General features: G+C 41.8%; 1 protein-coding gene and 1 long non-coding RNA gene across 3 annotated transcripts; one reads left to right on the forward strand and one right to left on the reverse strand.

Moving 5' to 3' along the window:
• The first annotated feature begins 10,533 nt into the window (after positions 1 to 10,533).
• On the forward strand, positions 10,534 to 13,483 carry LOC121233192. Of its 2 annotated transcripts, XR_005932081.1 has the most exons (4): positions 10,534 to 10,625; positions 10,821 to 10,909; positions 11,234 to 11,390; positions 13,198 to 13,483. It is a non-coding gene; the product is annotated as an uncharacterized LOC121233192 (long non-coding RNA). The 2 variants fall into 2 exon arrangements; XR_005932082.1 differs by lacking the exon at positions 10,821 to 10,909.
• IL6 (interleukin 6) lies at positions 10,534 to 14,021 on the reverse strand. The gene is given in 4 exon segments (XM_030010294.2): positions 10,534 to 10,730; positions 13,102 to 13,248; positions 13,482 to 13,634; positions 13,636 to 14,021. Coding segments are annotated over 4 exon segments (819 nt in total). The 5' UTR covers positions 13,963 to 14,021; the 3' UTR covers positions 10,534 to 10,538.
• Positions 14,022 to 18,357: the final 4,336 nt, after the last annotated feature.

Below are 18,357 nucleotides of genomic sequence, written 5' to 3' on the forward strand. Positions count from 1 at the left end.
TGTCCCCCTGCACTTGGCACTGGTCACAGCTCAAATCCTGTGTTCAGTTTTGGGCCCCTCACTACAAGAAAGACATTGAGGTGCTGGAGCGTGTCCAGAGAAGGGCAACAAAGCTGGTGAAGGGTCTAGAGAACAAGTCTTAAGAGAAGCTGCTGAGGGAACCGGGGCTGTTTAGCCTGGAGAAAAGGAGGCTGAGGGGAGACCTTATCACTCTACAACTACCTGAAAGGAGGTTGTAGTGAGGTGGGTACTGGTCTCTTCTATCAAGTAACTAGGGATAGGATGAGAGAAAATGGCTTCAAGTTGCACCTGGGGAGGTTTAGATTGGATATTAGAAAAAATTTCTTTACTGAAGGGGTTGTCAAGGATTGGAACAGGCTGCCCAGGCAAGTGGTGGAGTCACCGTCCCTGGAGGTGTTCAAAAAACATGTAGATGTGGTGCTTAGGGACATGGTTTAGTAGGCATGGTGGTGTTAGGTTGACGGTTGGACTCGATGTCTTAAAGGGCTTTTCCAACCTAAATGATTCTATGATTCTATATAGTGCTCTTATTTTAAGAGGAAGTTACTAATGTGTAACTGAAGGAAGAAAACAAGTACACTAAACAAGGTGCATGCTTTATTTTTCCTCCAAAGTCTTGCTCTTTGGAATATTGTTGGTTTGGCTTCAGTTGGTTTTCTCGCTTTTAACACTGAGATTCAAGCACTGAAATGGCAGCTGCTTGGTTTCTGTTAAATAGAAGCTGCATTGGATAGATTACTCTCTCTCTCTAGAACTGTACAGGCTAGTTTGTATCTATGCAGTGATTTAAAAAAATGTTTATTGGCTCCAAATTATCATTGCAACAAGAGTATTGTAGATTTCAGATTGGCTTTTTTTTTTTTAACCCCATAGATTTGCAGAATGTTTTTACATTAATTAAATTTTTAAGGAACAGGAGACTCCTCAGTTTCTCATCTGCTATGAAGATTCGTGGTAAAATGTTACTGTGTTTAAGGGCAGATGTGACTGGAAAGAAAATGAGAAATGAGCCAAGAGGAAGAAATTAAATTGAAGGGCAAGAATTGGGAAGGAAAAAAAAAAAGTGGGAAACATTTATGAGAGCTAATGCAAACCAGCATGTTCCTTAAAATTCCACTAATCATGGTAATTAAATCAAATGTCATGAAATAGTGGAATAGCTAATGATAATAGACTGCTGACAGGGGAATAGAGCAAGGGCTGAATGCAGAACACTTCTTGTGACCCTATATCCTGTGCTAGTGTGGCTTTTTTGGTGCCTTTTTTGTTACGGTAACTTGAGATTAATGTAACCGCTCGTATATCTTAAATTATGAAAGGACTTCAAATTCTGATCCTTTTTCTTGACTGATCTTAATTACAATAATCTGTTGGTACTTGATAGTGGTTTTAATCATGATCAGGAACATTTTTCTTCTGTTGAATCTAGCGGAATAACCTGAGATAGTCAATACTAACAGATATGGTATTCAGTGTGAAGTAACTCAGATTTCTCAAAATCAGATTTTGCATTTCACAAGGGTATACAATACCCAAAATGCAGCAGTGGAAGTGCTGCATTTTGGGTATTGTATACCCTTGTGAAATGTCCAAGTCCACCAGTTTTTGGCTGGACCCAAACACCTGCAGAAGTGTATCTCATATGCTCTATTGTGTGTCAGACATTTGGGGATGTGGTTTGTGAGTCTTAACCACCACATGGTTGCTCTGGCTGCTTTCCAGGAATAATAGTATTTGGCAAGAGGTAGAGAAATAGGGAAGTGTTCTTGTCTCTTTTGTTAAGTTTTACATAAGCGTGGATGTGTCAAGCACAGGCCAGATTCTGTGATGTCAACATGCTGAAAATTTCCCTTAAAAGTAGTTGTAGCTCAGTTTTTTTGAGACTTGGAATTACTGGATAAATACTACTTGTGCATTTTTACTTTTAAAATTTCACTGTAAGCACATTGGATAGCAAATTTTTGGTAATTCACTGCTATTGTGGAAATAAGTGAAATTCTTGTTCTGTTAAAAAAAAAATAATCAAGTATGGTTCAGGAAAGTCATTAGTATAGTACCTCTGGGTTTTGAAATTGAGGGAAAAAAAAAAGTCTTTCATAGTACATTCAAGTTGAGTTAAATTGAATGCCAATATTATGTAGTATAACATTTTTCATTTGTATAGCTAGACAGTGTTTCATTCAGTATAGCTCTGTCCTGGTTTCAGCTGGGATAGAGTTAACTGTCTTCCTAGTAGCTGGTATAGTGCTATGTTTTTGAGTTAGATGGGAGGGGACACAGCCAAAGGGCAGCTGACCCAAACTGGCCAAAGGGCTATTCCATACCATGTGATGTCATGTCTAATATATAAACTGGGGGGAGTTGGCCTGGGGGGGATTGCCGCTCGGGGACTAACTGGGCGTAAATCAGTGGGTGGTGAGCAATTGCACAGTGCATCATTCATATATTCCAATCTTTTTATTGTTACTATTGTCATTTTATTAGTGTTATCATTATAACTATTAGTTTCTTCCTTTCTGTTCTATTAAACCATTCTTATCTCAACCCACGAGTTTTACTTCTCTTCCCGATTTTCTCCCCCATTCCACTGGGTGGGGGGAGGAAGTGAGTGAGCGGCTGCGTGGTGCTTAGTTGCTGGCTGGGGTTAAACGATGACAAGCTTTCTCTCTAACTAAAAGGTGAGTGAAACTCCTTAAATAAACACTCCTTTTTATCCCCTGGAAAAAACAGAATAAGCATTAATCATAAGTCTTGGTAATTAATTGGAAGGTAGCAAAAAATGGAATTGGAGAAAATTTTTTTTCAAGTTTAAAAAATGAAGGAATCTTTGGTAGCAATGTCTTGAAATTACTTTGCAGTTACTGTCATTTTCACAAAATTCAGATGTGCTTGTAAGAGCAGATCAGTGTTGTGTGAAGTTGTATGTGAAACAGAGTCCTATGAAGAATCTTAATTTCCCTAAGTAACTTCAGCAAATACGCTAGTTTTATCAAGACTTTTTTTTGGTGGTGCTAGGGAGAAGAGGGCAGGTCTCTGGAGTAAAGTGGAGGGACTCTCATGTTTGTCAAGGCTGTGGGCTAGGGACTTGAAGTTAGGTGTTACTTGTTCAAAGTGTTTTAATCTCTAATTTTTGCTTTTCCATCTTTCTCTCAGTAAAACCTGAGAAAGTTTTATTTTACTGTTGGATGGGAACACTTAAAAAAGAACAAACATGAGCTCCCCTGCTTGACTTTGATCTCTGTCAAGTGGATCGGTGGCTTCTGCAGCCAAGTATGGATTCTTCCCTGTAGTGGGGTTTGTAATGCTGTCCTGCAAGACCACTTCGGGACTCTTAGTGTTGGAATAAAGTCGATGAGCGTAGTTTACTGAAGATTGAGCTGTGACTTTCACAGCTGAGCTCAAGGCTACAGTCTGAGATGTGTGAAGCAAAATCATTGATGCCTTTGTGTGCTTTGAAGATTGTACTAACTTCCAGGTATCCAGCTGATCTTACCTGGAGATATATAGGAATTGTTTGCTCTGTGCCTTGTGCCTGTGAAGTGGAGGTGGAGTGTGCTTGTGGTTGGCTTAGTGTCAGGGAAATACCTCAGGTTGGGAGGATGTCGCTGGAGCCTGTTGCACCTGGTGACAAACAATTGCGCAAGGTGCCGAGGGGAATGTTTCCACCTGGATCCGTCTTAGGAAGATGAAAGGTTGCCATGCTCACTATGCTGCTTGCCAAAAATGAAGCCATCTTGAGGATTTTAATGCAAGAAGAATGCGCTGTTCTCCATCTTGAGTGAACTGCAGTCCCACGCCCATGGTCCTTTCACGTCAGGAAGACAAAGTTTCTCCTTGTCAGAAGGTGCTGGTCTGCCTTTCAGCCTCCTCCTATGAGAGTGACAGTGGCAGCAGTGGCTTTTGTTTGGTCTCCCAGGAGGGTATCCGTGAACAAGTGATTGTCCTTAACCCAGGACCGAAGAAATGGGCTGTTTCTCCTCCTCCAGCCAGACTGTTTGTGAAATACTAGCAAAGTGTCAGGAGGTTATGATGGGCAAGGAGCAGTACAGTATCCCATCTTCTGAATATCTTGTTCACTGGCACACTGACCACAACAGCTGGTGGTGGTTTTACCATGCAGGAACAATTTCTGTATTTTTCTATCATTTCTATATTTTCTTAAAACTGCCTCTCCCCTCATTGTATTCAGCTGGAGTCAGAAGATCTGTTATGACCTGGTACCATCGGGTGATCATGGTGGGCAGCAACTCTTCAGCCCTCAGTTGTGACAGCCTCTTTAGCAAAGCATCTCCTGCAAGCTCAGCTTTGAGGAGCTGCCCTTGGGTGTGGGCATAGGAAACGGTGCAAAGGGAGACAAAGACATTGGGCTAAGACAGGGAGGAAGGAGGGAGGGAGAAAGTTAGGGTACTGAAAAGACAGTAAAGACAAGGAGGTCATTCAGAAGAAGAATAAAGAGTAGGAAAAATGGACAAGGTTTTTAAAGGTGAAAAGGAAGTAAGAAGTGAGAAAAAGGCGTGCACATCAGAGAAGGAGCCACAGAGCCCTGGTGTGTGTTGCTGAGGGAGTCTTGTGAGTTTGGTGGTTTTCTTGGTCTTGGTGTGTGGACTGGGGGTCTCCTGGTAGTAGGGTGTGAAAAATTGGTCTGTTTAGTGTCATCACTAAAGAAGGGGGAAAATAAAAGATATCTGGCTTTCAGTATAAATTTGTTCTTAATAAGTTAATGTACAAAGGAACCTACTTGTTTGCTCCAAAAACTCTTCGAGGCCTGGCCAGTTGTGAGGTAAAAGTGAAGCTGATAGGAAATTTGGAACAAGTATTTAATTCTGCTACAAATTCTTGGTGTAGACATGGCTGGTATAAAGTCACTGTACTGTATCTCATCAGAGTTACAAACAGAGGGTATGTGCTTTTTTTCTTGAATTAATTCATCAGCAAAAGTCACATTAACTTAAACCTACAGCTTTCAAACATGATCTCTGCAGACCAAAGCAATGTTCATAGTTTTGTCACAACGGGCTCCTGTGTTGGCAATGTGTAAAACCTGTCCTTCGCTTCTTTGTACAGCTGTCTTCCAAAATGCCCTTAGGTGGCAAAGTGCTTCTTAATATGTATTTTTATTGCATTGTGTTGTAAGTGAAACAGGGATCTAACACACTGTTTTTTTTATCAGGAAAAAAATGTTAAAACAAACTATATACCCTGGATATTTTTTGAAATATTTCATTACAGTCTTGGAATTTAAGCTATGATGATACTGATGGTATATTTGGAAATAAAAGCTCATTACATCTATCCTCACCATGGGAGTAGAGACCACATCCTGGTTAAATGTCAAATGACTAATTTAATTTTTACAAGTGACTACTTAATTGCAATTTTTAAGTACTTTTCCATGATGGTGTGCAATGCAAGAGCTGTTTCTTGGTAAAGATTGTGGGTTATGTGCATTGTTTCTTGGTTATGCTTATGTTAATTCAGGATTAGGGGATGGGTAAGACAGAGGGGATGCTTATCTGCTAAGTGGAAAAGGGTATTTACTCTCTGATTATTTCTTCTGATTAAGAAATCAATTCCGAGTTCCTATTGAAAATAAGAAGTTCGAGCAACTGCAAAGCAGGGAGCCGTTATTAGCCTGGGAAATGAGATAAGCCCAGATTTCCAGTTGTGTTCCAATTCTGTTTCTCAGGGTCCAGTTTAGTCTCATAGAGACCCCTGAAATGGTGCAATTTGTGACAGTGCAACCTGAAAGCAGTCCCTTTCCAGCCAGACTGGAAGATTGCCTGTACATCCGCTTTCGTGGCAAATGGTCTCTCTTCTAACAAATTAATTTTCTGTTGTAGTCCTGTCCCAGGTCACTGAGCTATATGATTAGGAGGGGTATTGGTCTTGCAATTTGAGGGACATCCTAGAACTTCATTGCATTTGTTAACACATGCTAATGTGGGATCCACAGGCATAGTCGATATATGGTCCCTTTTCCCTTTACATCTCTTCCCAGGTTGTTAGAAGTGGAAGAGGAGACAAAGACTATTTCTGTGCTGTAGTGATGGCATTGTAGCTAATTTTTCTCTTTTGAGCTGAGGATGGGACTTTGAGCTTTCCATAGGTGATTTTACTTTTGTGTGTATGTGTGTAATGGCTCTGAGTGATTATCTCAGGTAATAAAACTGTTAATATAATTTGCTTATACATCATATTGTCCCTATTTATATGGTACAGAATGTAGACCTGTCTCTTTTAATACCTAAGTTCGAAGGGATAAAGAAACAACTAATCATAAATACATTTGCTGTTACTGAAACCAGTCAGAATTTTCCCCTTGTTACAGTTGAAATGGAATAAAATCTTGAAAATACTTTGTTGGGTAAGCACTGTCTGGTAGAAGTAAGTACGGCAGGGCAAATCAAATCTCAGTTTTCTGAATCTGAAGACGAATGCTTATTTTTTTAAAAAATATCTTTTCTCATGAAAGATTGAATCTTCTTAGATTCTGATCACTGAATAGAAATTCAGATTGCAAAATTTCTGTAGTGTGTTTTCTGATGACCCCCAAGGTCAGTCTTGAAAGTATACCAAGATTTGGTTAAATATGTTTATATAGAAATTAGTTGATTTTGTTAAGACTTCAGGGAGGAAATGGTATTTCAGTGTTGGAGCCTGCAGAGGTTGCATTTTCTGGGGGTGAGGGGATGGGTTTTGGTTTTCCTCTTATCAAGAAGAAGAAAGAAATTAACTGAGATCAGAAATTGTTAACTAATCATTTGACTCGAGAAGCAATGGTTTACAGAAAGCTTCCCACCCAATATCACAAGGTTTGTAGTAATATATATACATTTGGCAGCACTTCTTGACCACTAGGATCTGACTTTATATATATACTATTGTATATTTAACCTTTCCACCATTTTATCTTTTAAATTGAATGTGGAAAAGATGATTAGTCACAAATAACAGTGGCAAACTTAGGGGAAAGTTTCCCGTCGAGCTAAGCCAACCTAATGGCTCATAACTGCTGAAAAGTGATCCTGCTCCCCTTGTTTCACTAGTGGCGTAATACTTCCTCTCTTATAGCATCAGCTCTGTCTTGCTAACCTCACTTGCCATCAGCTGTAAATAAAATCTGTGACGGTACTAGAGATGCAGACAGTCTCTTTCAAGCAGCTGTTCTTTCTGCCAAAATTTAGCGTTTACATCAGTACGTAGGTTTACTGGGCAGGGGGTGGTACTGCAACCTGGGAAGTGGATCAGGCTGAAATGTTTTCTTTTTTTTTTTTTTTTCTTACACATCTGAGGAAAAAGTATGGTTAAAAAAATAGAAAAATGATACCTCAGAGACTGTCATTGCAAAAATAATTAAGTAATTTTGCATTACAGTTTACTTTAGAATTAGGTTGCGTTCTGTCTTTTTAGTTTTTTTTTTCTCTCTTGTCTAGCATTTTAGTGTCCTGTCCACAGCACTGAGGAATATTTTGTTTCTCATCTTTAACACTGTCTCTTAATACCGTGGGCTTTTTCTTGCATACTGTAGAGTGTATGCATGCTTTTTAACACAGCTTTACCCTCTTCCTGCGTTGGGAAAGCAAATTCAGGATGAAGGGAGTTAGTAATCTGTTGAGCATTCTGAAATCTCTGTGTGAAGTTAGCAAGTAGGGGTGCAATGGGAACATGGGAAGAGCTAGGAGGATCTGCGGGGAGAGGCTGGTCTTGTACAGCAGCAGCCAAAATGCTTCTTTGCCAGGTACTTTCCTAGTTTTTATAGGCAACTATTAGCAGGTCTTTGGGTTTGTTTTTTTTGTTGTTGTTAGGGTTTTGGAGGGGGGGTGGTGTTTGGGTTTTTTGCTCAGCGAGTTAGCTGTCAGTTAGGAAGAGCTCTCTTCAATAGAAGCGTTGAGGTATTTCATTGTTACTAAAAGTAGCACAGTTATTTTTGAGGATTGATTTGTAAGACTTAGGAACGCTGATTTTTAGTATTGTTCTGGTTTTTTTTATGTGTTTGCGCTGGTCTGACAACTAAAATAAATGTCCATGTGTGTTTATTGATTGTTGTAAAATACTTTCTACACAGCAAACTGGAAAAAGGACGGTAAGTTGGTTAGTTTGAGAGGCCCCATAACATGCTCAACAGTGTTTAGTTCTCTGACTTCCATATGAATTCCCCACTGCAAGTCTTCATGTGCCACAAGCATCAATGAGCGTAGATTTCAGCAAATGGTGCTTATCCTGGGGGCAGTCCCTGAAGTTGGCACAGTGACAGCAAAATGATAGCCAGCAAGGCAGCTGCTGTGTGGAAGTACCCTGAGAATTGCGGGTGGCTGTGGGGGAGCCACAGGTAAAATGATGGCAGCTCAGCATCAGCTCTCAGCCTCGCTCCAGGAAGGACTTGAAAGTTGACCTCCCCACCCAGCAAGTGGTAGTCTTTGATCATCTTCTGCATCCTAAAATGTAGAAGCATTTACATCTTTACTAGAATTGCAGACAACCTGGGGTGGCCAACAGCTGAAGGGTGCCAGTGGGAAGTGTGGACGCTTGTCTATCAATTGCATGAGATTTCAGTACCCTGTATCTTAAATGCTTCCTGGCATTCAAGGAGGAAATTGGTGCGAGTTTGTTTAGCTGCAGTGTACATAGTAACTAATGGTGATCTCGGGCAGCCATCCACTACTGGGAGAGATGAGACCGGGAGATGCCTTTCTTTTTATTCTGTCTTGTTTTTTTTTTCTTTCCCTCTCTGTTCTCACATAGTAATAATAAAGTCCTTAAAAGGTCCAATGTGGGATCCACATTTGGGTCTCATAGCTATTATGGACGTAATAAGGGCCAGGATGGTCTCTAACCAAATGGTCACTAAGAAAATCTTTGTGAAGGTAAGCTGCAAAAAAGTCAAACTAGGCTTTCCTATGTCTCCTAGAGCACATGCCAGGACAGCTAAAGCAGGATCTTCTGTGTTGTGAGAAAAACTAATTCACCACAGACATCTTGAAAGTGGCCACCTTGAGGTCTCCTCATTCCTTCTTGAGGTGTTGCACAACTCAACATTGTTTTTACCATATTGGGCAAAGCCGTGGTTTGTTTTGGTTTGAGCGTCTTGAGATGTGGGCTCTGGGTGGACTGGTCACTGTTTTGGCATCCCAAGGGGTGGAATGTGTGTGTGGACAATCAGATCGCTCAGAGGAAGAGGAGAATTCACTGACATCCACATTCCAGGGCTTGCCTTTCATCTCCTCATCTGCACCACTGTGCTGCAAAAGAGGGTAATTAATGTTCCACCACTTGTAGGGACCAAGCTCGAGGGGCTACTGCTGCTTGTGTCCCTTGCGTGTGCTGTGAATTCCTCCGAATCTGGGTATACGAGGTACCTGCACAGCCACAATGAAGCAGATGATACAGCTGAGGAATGTTTCAGTGGTTTGGTACTTGGGCTAAGGACCTGTGTGTTTTTTCTCTACGGTATTCAAGAATATGCATTCATATTATGTGGTCTGTCCATGCTAGTGGAATATAAATGACAAAAGACAAATGCATTAGATCGTCAGTGGTCATTGATATCTCAGCAGCAATATGTTGATTTATATTACTTAAGGAAAGAACCTAAGGGTTTTTTTTGTTTTGTGGGGTTTTTTTTTCTGCTTCATGGGGGAGAGGGGAGAGATGTTTAATCAAACTTGGAAAATTCCCTTGGATGACAGCAATAAGTCTAATCAGATGATAGTATTCATGTCAAAGCTGTTAATGTGGTATCTTACCATTTCATTTGTTTGAATGAGATTACTTGACTTGTAAGCAGATGCTCAGAAACAATTACAGTTTTATGGAGCGTTCTTATTAAATATAGGGGACTCATTGTTCATTTGTTTCTCAAGAGCAATGATGCTTTATTGTGTTCATTCTCAAGTGCAATGTTCAGTGGATCTGGTTCCTTTATCGCATTTTAAGAATTATATGTTGATCAAGGTGTCTGTGTATGTGTGTGTACGTATGCTCTATGTAGATAACTGACCTATTTATAAAGATGAAATTTAAATTCTTGAAAGTGGTTATTTTGATAATTGCATGTATTATAAATTGAATATGTTAGAGTTCCTTAGTCTTATTTAAAGTTCAAACCGTTATAGAGTTTTGGTTTTTTTAAAAATCAGCTTTTATTTGCTTTAAAAATATAAATAAGTCATAAATACCATCTCAAATATTTTAAAAACATAAGTTACACAACAATTTTTCTGGCTTCTGAAAATATTTTTTTGTTGAATACATATTCAGTAAGTTGATATTTTGAATAGTACCTTTAGAAATGAAATAAAATACGTCCTTTGTTTAAATTATTTCTAAATGTTGAAAATATAAATAGGAAACATTAGAAACTAATAAATACTTTAAATATAATAAATAGGTTCCTAGAAGGAAATGAGAATGTATATAAATGCAAACCATTGTTACTATTTCTGGTTCTTAAAACAGAACAACACTGTCGTCTGCCACATGACAGATTGTAACGAAGGATTGTGCCTGAATTAAAACATTCAGACACTGAAACTCCTGGTATTTTTCAAGTAGCGAACGGCCCTCACTGTTTTCTCCATAAATGAAGTAAAGTCTCGGAGGATGAGGTGGGTGGTGATTTTCTCTATCCAGTTCTTATTGGACTTCAGTTTTGCACGGAGGGATTCCTGGGTAGCGGAGTCTGGGATGATCACTTCATCGGGATTGACCACCTGTGAAAAAGACAATATTGGGGTGCCCTGGTTAAAACATTGTAATTGAGCTTGTTGGAGAGCATCGGTTTATAATATGTTCCCGACCAGCTGCGTATCCACCCTTTCTGTGCTGCGGACGACAGACCCCCCTGGGACCTGTGCTTCCTTACAGCCCTGCTTCTGCAGTGGGGTTTGAGGTATGTTGATGCCTGCTACGATTGCTGCGGAAGAATCAAGAGGGTCTCGTCTGATCTATACTGTTTGTTCTAGTTTGAATGCAACGTCTGGTGTCGTGGTCCAACACACTGCACTGAACAGATCGATTCCTCTCCTGCTGTCTGCCAACCTTGTGGTTAGCTGGGAAGATGCTGATCATGATTTGTTGGTGGTGACCTGTACTGGCTGCTACAATGTGAATGATAAGTTAATTGGATGACATTGGAGTATTCTCACATTTTGTAGTAGATTAACAGTTTCCAAAGATGTCAAACTTGTTTAGCTGCTTAATTCTTACTTTCCAGGCAATTAGGCATGTGGGAGACCAAGTGTCACCAACTTTCACTGATGCGTGGGATCCTAACTGCAAGATGAGTAAAAGGAGTTATGTACCTAATGCTGACTGACAGCACTGGGCACCTGGTACCCAAATGCCTTTTAAAAACTTCTCCTATGAAGTGGGTAGGTGACTTCTGAAAATGGGAGTTACTCTCACAAATTATGGAGCTGTTTGAGATGATTTGGGGTCTAGAAGTCTAATAGTAAAGTATCTGCTTCATGCTGGTTTTTAGGATCTCTTCTACCCTTTAAAAAGTGGCAAAAGCATGCACATCTACTTCTGGAACATCTTTTTTGTGAAATTCAGTAAGATAAGAATATTCTTTGTTTCCAGACTACTTGGAAATGGATTCTGATCACACATCCAGTTACTGGTATATCCAGCTCCTTGTTGCATGCTGTAAAAGTTTGTATCTGGGTATCCAGACAGGTATCGTGCTGATGGATCTACCTGACCACAAGTGACAGATTCTGTCCTTGCTCTCCTTGCCCAAAATAGCAGATAGACTTCTCTCATAAAGAAAAATTTCCAACCTGGAAATCAAGACTCCTCTCTTTCTCAAAAACTCTGTAGTTTCCACAAGTACAGGTTTTGCTTTTGATAACTGTGTTTAATTCTGCCTGTTCCAACTACCTCGATCCTACTAATTTTCCAAAAAGGCTAGTCTCTCCCAGTTAGGAAACAAACTTTCTGCAAACTAATATATCAAGTTGGAAGCCAGTAGTCAGTTGCCGTCTTATGACGGGACTATTGTTCTTAGCTAGCACAGTGTGAAAAAAGCAGTTCAGCTCCCTTTCACTTAAAGAATGATGGACATAAATAAATATGTCAGGAAACGTATGGCAAACACACAATGGGCTTTTCAGATGCCAAAAAACAGATGCCTTGAAGGAAATAATGCCCTGAGATTTCTGCAGTCCTTACTCACCTGGGTTGGTTCTTACTCAGGCAAATAGTTGCCCTGATGACAAAAGGAGGTAAATATTCATGTTAAGGGTTATTTGTGTGAGTAAGAACTGCAGGAATGAAGTGAATTTTTGAAGTGTGATCTTTCAAAGCTCTCCAAAACATAGAACATGACTGTCAGAAATGAATAGCATTTATTTTACCGAATCAAAAGAGAATTGGGTATTTGAAAAGAAGGAACATTTTTTTTCGTGATGATTACAAGCAAAATGTGTGCTTTTCAATAGGCGGCACCTTTTATTTAGTCAAGTTGTTGACTAAATAAATTAACTTGACTAAATTCAAAATTTGAGTTCAATTTAGTAAAAAATTGAATTTAACGGTCTTCCTTGATTTTTAAGCTACTGATTGATGTCTCAATATACCATACAACTTTGCTTAAAAGTTTGTTTTAGAGAGTTTTAATGATTAATAATATTGTAGAAATGTATTTCTTTTATTTACATTGGTTTTTAAAAAAGGTTACTTATTGCTACTTGTCAGGGGGTTGCAACGTTAAAAGGCTTGGACTGAACTGTAGTTCTACAATTACGAACAAGCTCCCTGAGAAATCTTATTTCTGTCAGCCAGGCAGCATTAGTATATTTATTCTTAAAACAATGACGCATTTAATTGTTGGTTTGGAAATTAGAAATAACAGCAGAAAGTAGGAAGAGGAGTTGTTTCTTTAAGAAAAGAAAACAGAGCCTTGTAAAACCTGTAAGTTAGTCGTAAGGGTAAGTATCTGAGCATTAAGGAACCATCACCTGTTTCCGCTGAGAGAAATGAAAGTGGGAGATGTTCAGCTTCACATAGCATCCTATTTCTCCGAGTACACTTCAGTGCTAAGCCATAACAATTATCGAAGTGAATGTAAAACCAACTCACCATCTGTCTTATGGTATGTGCCAGGAGCTCTGTACTATAGCACAGCGATTGAACGTTTTGCTTTTCACTAGTAAAAGTTTCTTGTATGTATTCAAGGTACGTCTGAAACGTATAAAGCCCGCTGGAGATTTTCCTCAAGCATTTATCCTGAAATGAGAGAAAGGTGAGAAAGTTACGTACAGCTCAAATGCCTCAGTCGCGATATTGCGGGTGCGGTGCAGGTAAGCGGGTAACGCTTATGCAGAGTGTGGGGGTCTGTGCCATGCCAAAGCCAGCTGGAGCCGGCACAGATCTCCAGGTCGACTTCCACGTTTTTTTGGAGCAGGTGAAAATTGCCCCAGGTAGGTAAGGTTAGAGCAGGAAGGAGAGGGGTTCCTTGCCTCATCGAAGCCGGCGAGCAGGCACCCGTCTTCCTCCGTCACCTTGGGGAGGTTGAGGTTGTTCTGGGCGAGCATTTCCATGCTGTTCTTGCAGACGGTGAACTTCTCGCACATCTGGGGAGAGACACCGAGAGCTTTCGTCGCACCTCGGCCGGGAGGCGGCCGCCCCCGGGCCGGCTGTGCGCGACCCCCCGGGCCGCCCCGTACCCACCTCCTCCTGCAGCTGGGCCGCCCGGGCGTGCAGCAGCCGGGCCAGCCGCACGCAGTCGGGCAGCGCCGCCCGCCGCCCCGCCGCCTCCTCCGGCTCGGCCTCCCCCGAAGAGTCGGCGGCGGCCAGCGGGGCGGCGGCGGCCCGCGGCAGCAGCAGGAGGAGCAGCAGCGGCGGCAGGGCGGCGGCGGCGCGGAGGGCGGGCGGGCGGCGGCGGCGGCGGCCGGCGCGGTCGCAGTCACGGTCGCGGTCGCAGCCCTGGGGAAACTTCATGGTGCGGCTGCTCGGCTCCGGCTCCGGCCCCGGCCCCTTCTCGTCGGCGAGGCTGGCGGGTTGAATGAGCTCCGGGCATCCCTGAACGTGTATTTATCGAGGGGGCTTCGAGATTATTCATGGCCCGGGAAAATCCGGCATGAGAACACGGGGGTGTGTAGGGCAGCGGGCTTGCCACAGAGCCTTCGCCCCACCGGAGTGCGGCGGGATTGTGAAACGGGGCCGGGGGGGGGCAGCCGGGAGCGTGAGCTCATCGCTCTCCTGTACCCTACGTAGTAACTCCTTGCGGGCCGTGCTGCCCCGCCGCCGCCAGCGGCTCACCTGTCCCCGCCGGGCCGGCGCCGGCGCCGGCTCCAGCCGCGCTGAAACTCTCGGAAACCGTACGGACGTACGTACCCGTGTACGTACGTGCTTTACGTATCCTACGGATTTTCACGTGTTTGTCTCAATGTTTTATAAATTTTGTGTTGCGCGCATTTATCTCTGTGTTTTAGCTATTTTTATTGTTCGTATACGTGAAACTACACGCGCGTGTCGAGGTGCTGGGTACGTGTAAGTCCTAAGTTGCCTCTCTCTCTGCGAACTACATATGGGAAGGATGAAATACATCACGTTCGTACGCTTTAAATGCACAGAGAATGGACCAAAGCCAGCTCCTACAGCTCCGGCGGGAGGGTGACTGCAGGAAATGCCACGCAGTTCCCTCTTATCTGCTGCTTTATCTCTTTCTGCCTACCTGGGAGGTGTGTTGGGAATTTTAACCTTTCACAGAGGGACTCTTCACCCAGGGCAAGTGTGCCCATTTGGGTTGATCTTGTAGAGTGGGGACTGAGTCAAACTGCGCAAGGCATGCTGACGTTGAACTTTGGGAATGTCTTGACCCGATTTTGGGCAAACTGGCCTTTTTTTTTTTCCTTTTCTTTTTTAAAATGAAATCGGTGCTGTTTTCTCATGTAAGAAAGACCAGAGAAAGAGCTGATTCAGCTTCGGGGGGCACTAAAAGGAGGGCACAGAGTGGGGAGAACAGAACATGGGGCATAAGAGAGATGAGAGAGAGAGAGAGGATACAGTGACTGAACTTGGGTGTCCTCATTTGGACTCTCCCTTTTAAAAAAAACAGATGCTGCTAATTCAACAGACTGCGGAGCTTTCATGGTGAAAACTTGTCACCCCTCTTCTGTCAGCCATCAGGCACATGTCTGCAAGGAGCCCCACCATGGGCTAAGGTAAAACCCAGTGCTACCGGCAGCAGCAGGAGACCTTGCTTGCTGAATGCTGTGAGTTAATTAAATGGCTATATAAATGGCATTCCTAGATGGAAAAATAAGGTCTTTCAATAAAGTAGGAGAATTACTAGGGCTGCAGTATGTTCCACTCTGATTTACTTGTGTGTTTGGTTTGACTGTTTTTTCTTTCTAATAATCCCTACTGTTCTACAGTAGTAATACAACCACTAATGGTTATTTGGAGATTATGACCTCAGATTGTCCTGTTGATAATAAGACAAGGAATACAACTACAAAGATGGTGATGTTCTGTAAAAGTGTTAGTTTGTATGTGGAAGCAAATGCCAATTGTTGGTAGACTGTTCACGAGTGGAATTGTGACGATGACTAAAGGAATAACTTCCAAATGTCTTGAATGAGGTGGAAAGCTCATGTCCAGTTCCCCTGACATATTTCCAGTTGAATCCCTCAAAGCTTGGAATGAGGGATCTTGAGTTCCTACAGAACTTGTAAAAAGTGCAGATGAGTTCTTTGTAGTCCATCAAGATGTGAACACTTCACTATTCTAGAGCTCATTTCTTTTAAGGAGCATTCACTGACATTACAGGGTCTGTAAATGCTTACGTGCCTCTCCTCTGCATTTTCTGGAGTTTTCGTGGTACAAAGCATTAGTAGTATCATCTTCAATAGTCTTCATCAAAAATCCCAAACTTCAAAAACTAGAATTTTTTTTTTTCCCCCGCTCATTTTCAAATAAATGGTCACCACTGGCTCCACTAAGAGCTTGAATGTGTGAGTGTTAAACCAAGCTGCCCTGTGCTGTATTTGAAGTGAATAGGTTGATCAGGTCATTAATATCCTGTGTTCATGTTTCTCATAAGCAAACATTGCTTTCAGAAGCTGCACGTCACCAAAGAGTGCTGGTGCACTTGACTGATGGCCCTTTGCTTTTGTGGCTTTGCAAGTTCTTCAGTTCTCTGTTGGTTGTTTGCTAGAGAACTGCAGAGTTGTTTGGGGATTTTTTTGATGAAAAGCTCTGGGGATTGCTCATTTTTTTCCCTAAAGGCAGTCTTGCATCATTTTTAAACAAGGCTAGGATGTGTAGTAATAGGCTTAAATTTTTTTTCTTGAGTGTATCATATGCAAATACCATGAATTTCCATGCCTTTAGGTTTAGAGGAAAAAATCTCAGTTAGCTGAAAGCTGAAAATCTCGAGAAGAGAAATCATGCCACAGTCTTCTCTAGCCAGCTTCCAGGCTGGCAGGTATGCAGTGCTAGGTGAAAGAGGTCCTGGAGATAACTGTTCTTGGGGAATATCCGAATGCCACAGGTCACTTTAAATAGACACATCTTCAAATCAAAATGATAGCAGGCATTTTCACTACAGATGGGAATATTGTAACACTCGCCAGTGAACCTAGATTTGCATTAGGAGCGCTTGCTGCTGTGGCTGCACTGAGAAACGGCATCAGGAAGTGATTCCACAAATTTTTCTCGTGGGAGGAAGGTAGCTCTTGCTTTGTCTCCATCACGGCGCCGTGTGCCTGGTGTGGTGGTCATGCCTCTTCACAGGGCTGCATGAGGCACCAGAGCAGAGAACTGGCCGAGCTAGAACTACCTCGGTGGCATTTTGTCTTTCACAAGCACAATACCTGCACGTTAACTGTTATCTGGTTTGTTTGTGTTCATCGCCCACTATGGCAACACGCTGTTTTGACAAGGATCCCATTTTATGAGTATTGTGTTTTAAATTATTGTTGGGCTGTGCTTCTGTAGAAAATCTCTCTCCCCCTTTAAAAATAAATTGGCTGTAAATTCCACTTCTGTTTAAGGAACTTCTTGGTTCCCTTTGAGCTCTCTTCTAAGCGTGAAGGATGAAAATTCGAAGAAGTTGTATGACAAAGGAGAAGAGTGAGGTTTTTCAGTCACTGGGGAAGATGATGAAGCTGAAAAGAGAACACAGCGAGGAGCCTGAGTGTATGGGAGGTACTGAATGGTATAAGTATTTGCTATCTTTATTGTTTGCTATTTTTAACATAGTACATTAGACGTAGATTGTGTTTTACAAAGCATTCAAAAGGCATGTTCTCTCTCTGAGGAGCTTGCTCAATGCCAAAGGAAACCGAAGGCTTGTCAGTGTTTATCTGTAAAGTAATCACACTCGTGAATGCACACCAAGTCTAGTTCAGTTCGGTAACCATAGGATCTATTTCTCTCTTACATAAAAGTTTGATGTGTTTCTCAATGAGACATCTGTAGATCTAAATGTGTTTACCCTCATTCATGCTTATTTTTTTGGTGCCCGTAATCCCTTTATCAGACTATTGTCTCACTCAGATTGACATTTAGCTGTACATCCTCTTTCTGCTTTTCCTGGTGATTGCCTTTCTGTGACATTGTAAATTACCTACCTACAGATAACCCAAGTTATATAATGATGTTTTTGTTTTTCCTGGATAGCAGCAATGTCTTTCTGCATTGGGAACAGAAGTTGGGTGGAATCAGTGGTTATTTTTGCCACTGTATGCAAAATGATGCAAGAGATAGTACTTCTCATGCTTTGGAGAGCTTTATTTCTGCATCAGAGCTTAGAGATTAGAATAGGGAAATAGACCTGAATGTGGGTAGATGTAATTTATATCCCATCTGAGTATAACGAGACATGTAGACTGTCCAGCTGGAGGCCTATCTTTCACATATGCTATAATGTGGTAGTGCTGCTTAACAGGGCCACTGACAAAAGTATTGTAACTCCATCGCCAGAATGAGACACAAGGCTTCCGTACATTCCTTTCAGGAGATAACATTTCATTGGCAGTTTGTATGTGTTGGAAATTTTTCTTAGGAGATGGGTAACTAGAAAACCAAAATGCACTATGCACCTGCAATAACTGTTGTACAATTTCATGAAGGCTTTCTAGCTCAAGGATCCTGTAGTGACATGGTGGAGCTGCTGTGGGGTTTGCCACTTTGGTCACACATTTGGCCTTGCAATCTTGATGAGAAACCTCAATATCACTACTCAGAAAGTGCCTTACACATTGGGGTTTTTGGGTCTTTCTTCCTTTCTGGGTGAGTTCTAGCAAACTCCTTTATTGTTCTAAATGGAATTTGTGAAAGGGAAACTACTGATTATAGCGGGAGCCCTTTCTAATTACATGCCAACAC

Source organism: Aquila chrysaetos, chromosome 3, assembly GCF_900496995.4.
Source record: "Aquila chrysaetos chrysaetos chromosome 3, bAquChr1.4, whole genome shotgun sequence".
NCBI classification, from domain to species: Eukaryota; Metazoa; Chordata; class Aves; order Accipitriformes; family Accipitridae; genus Aquila; species Aquila chrysaetos.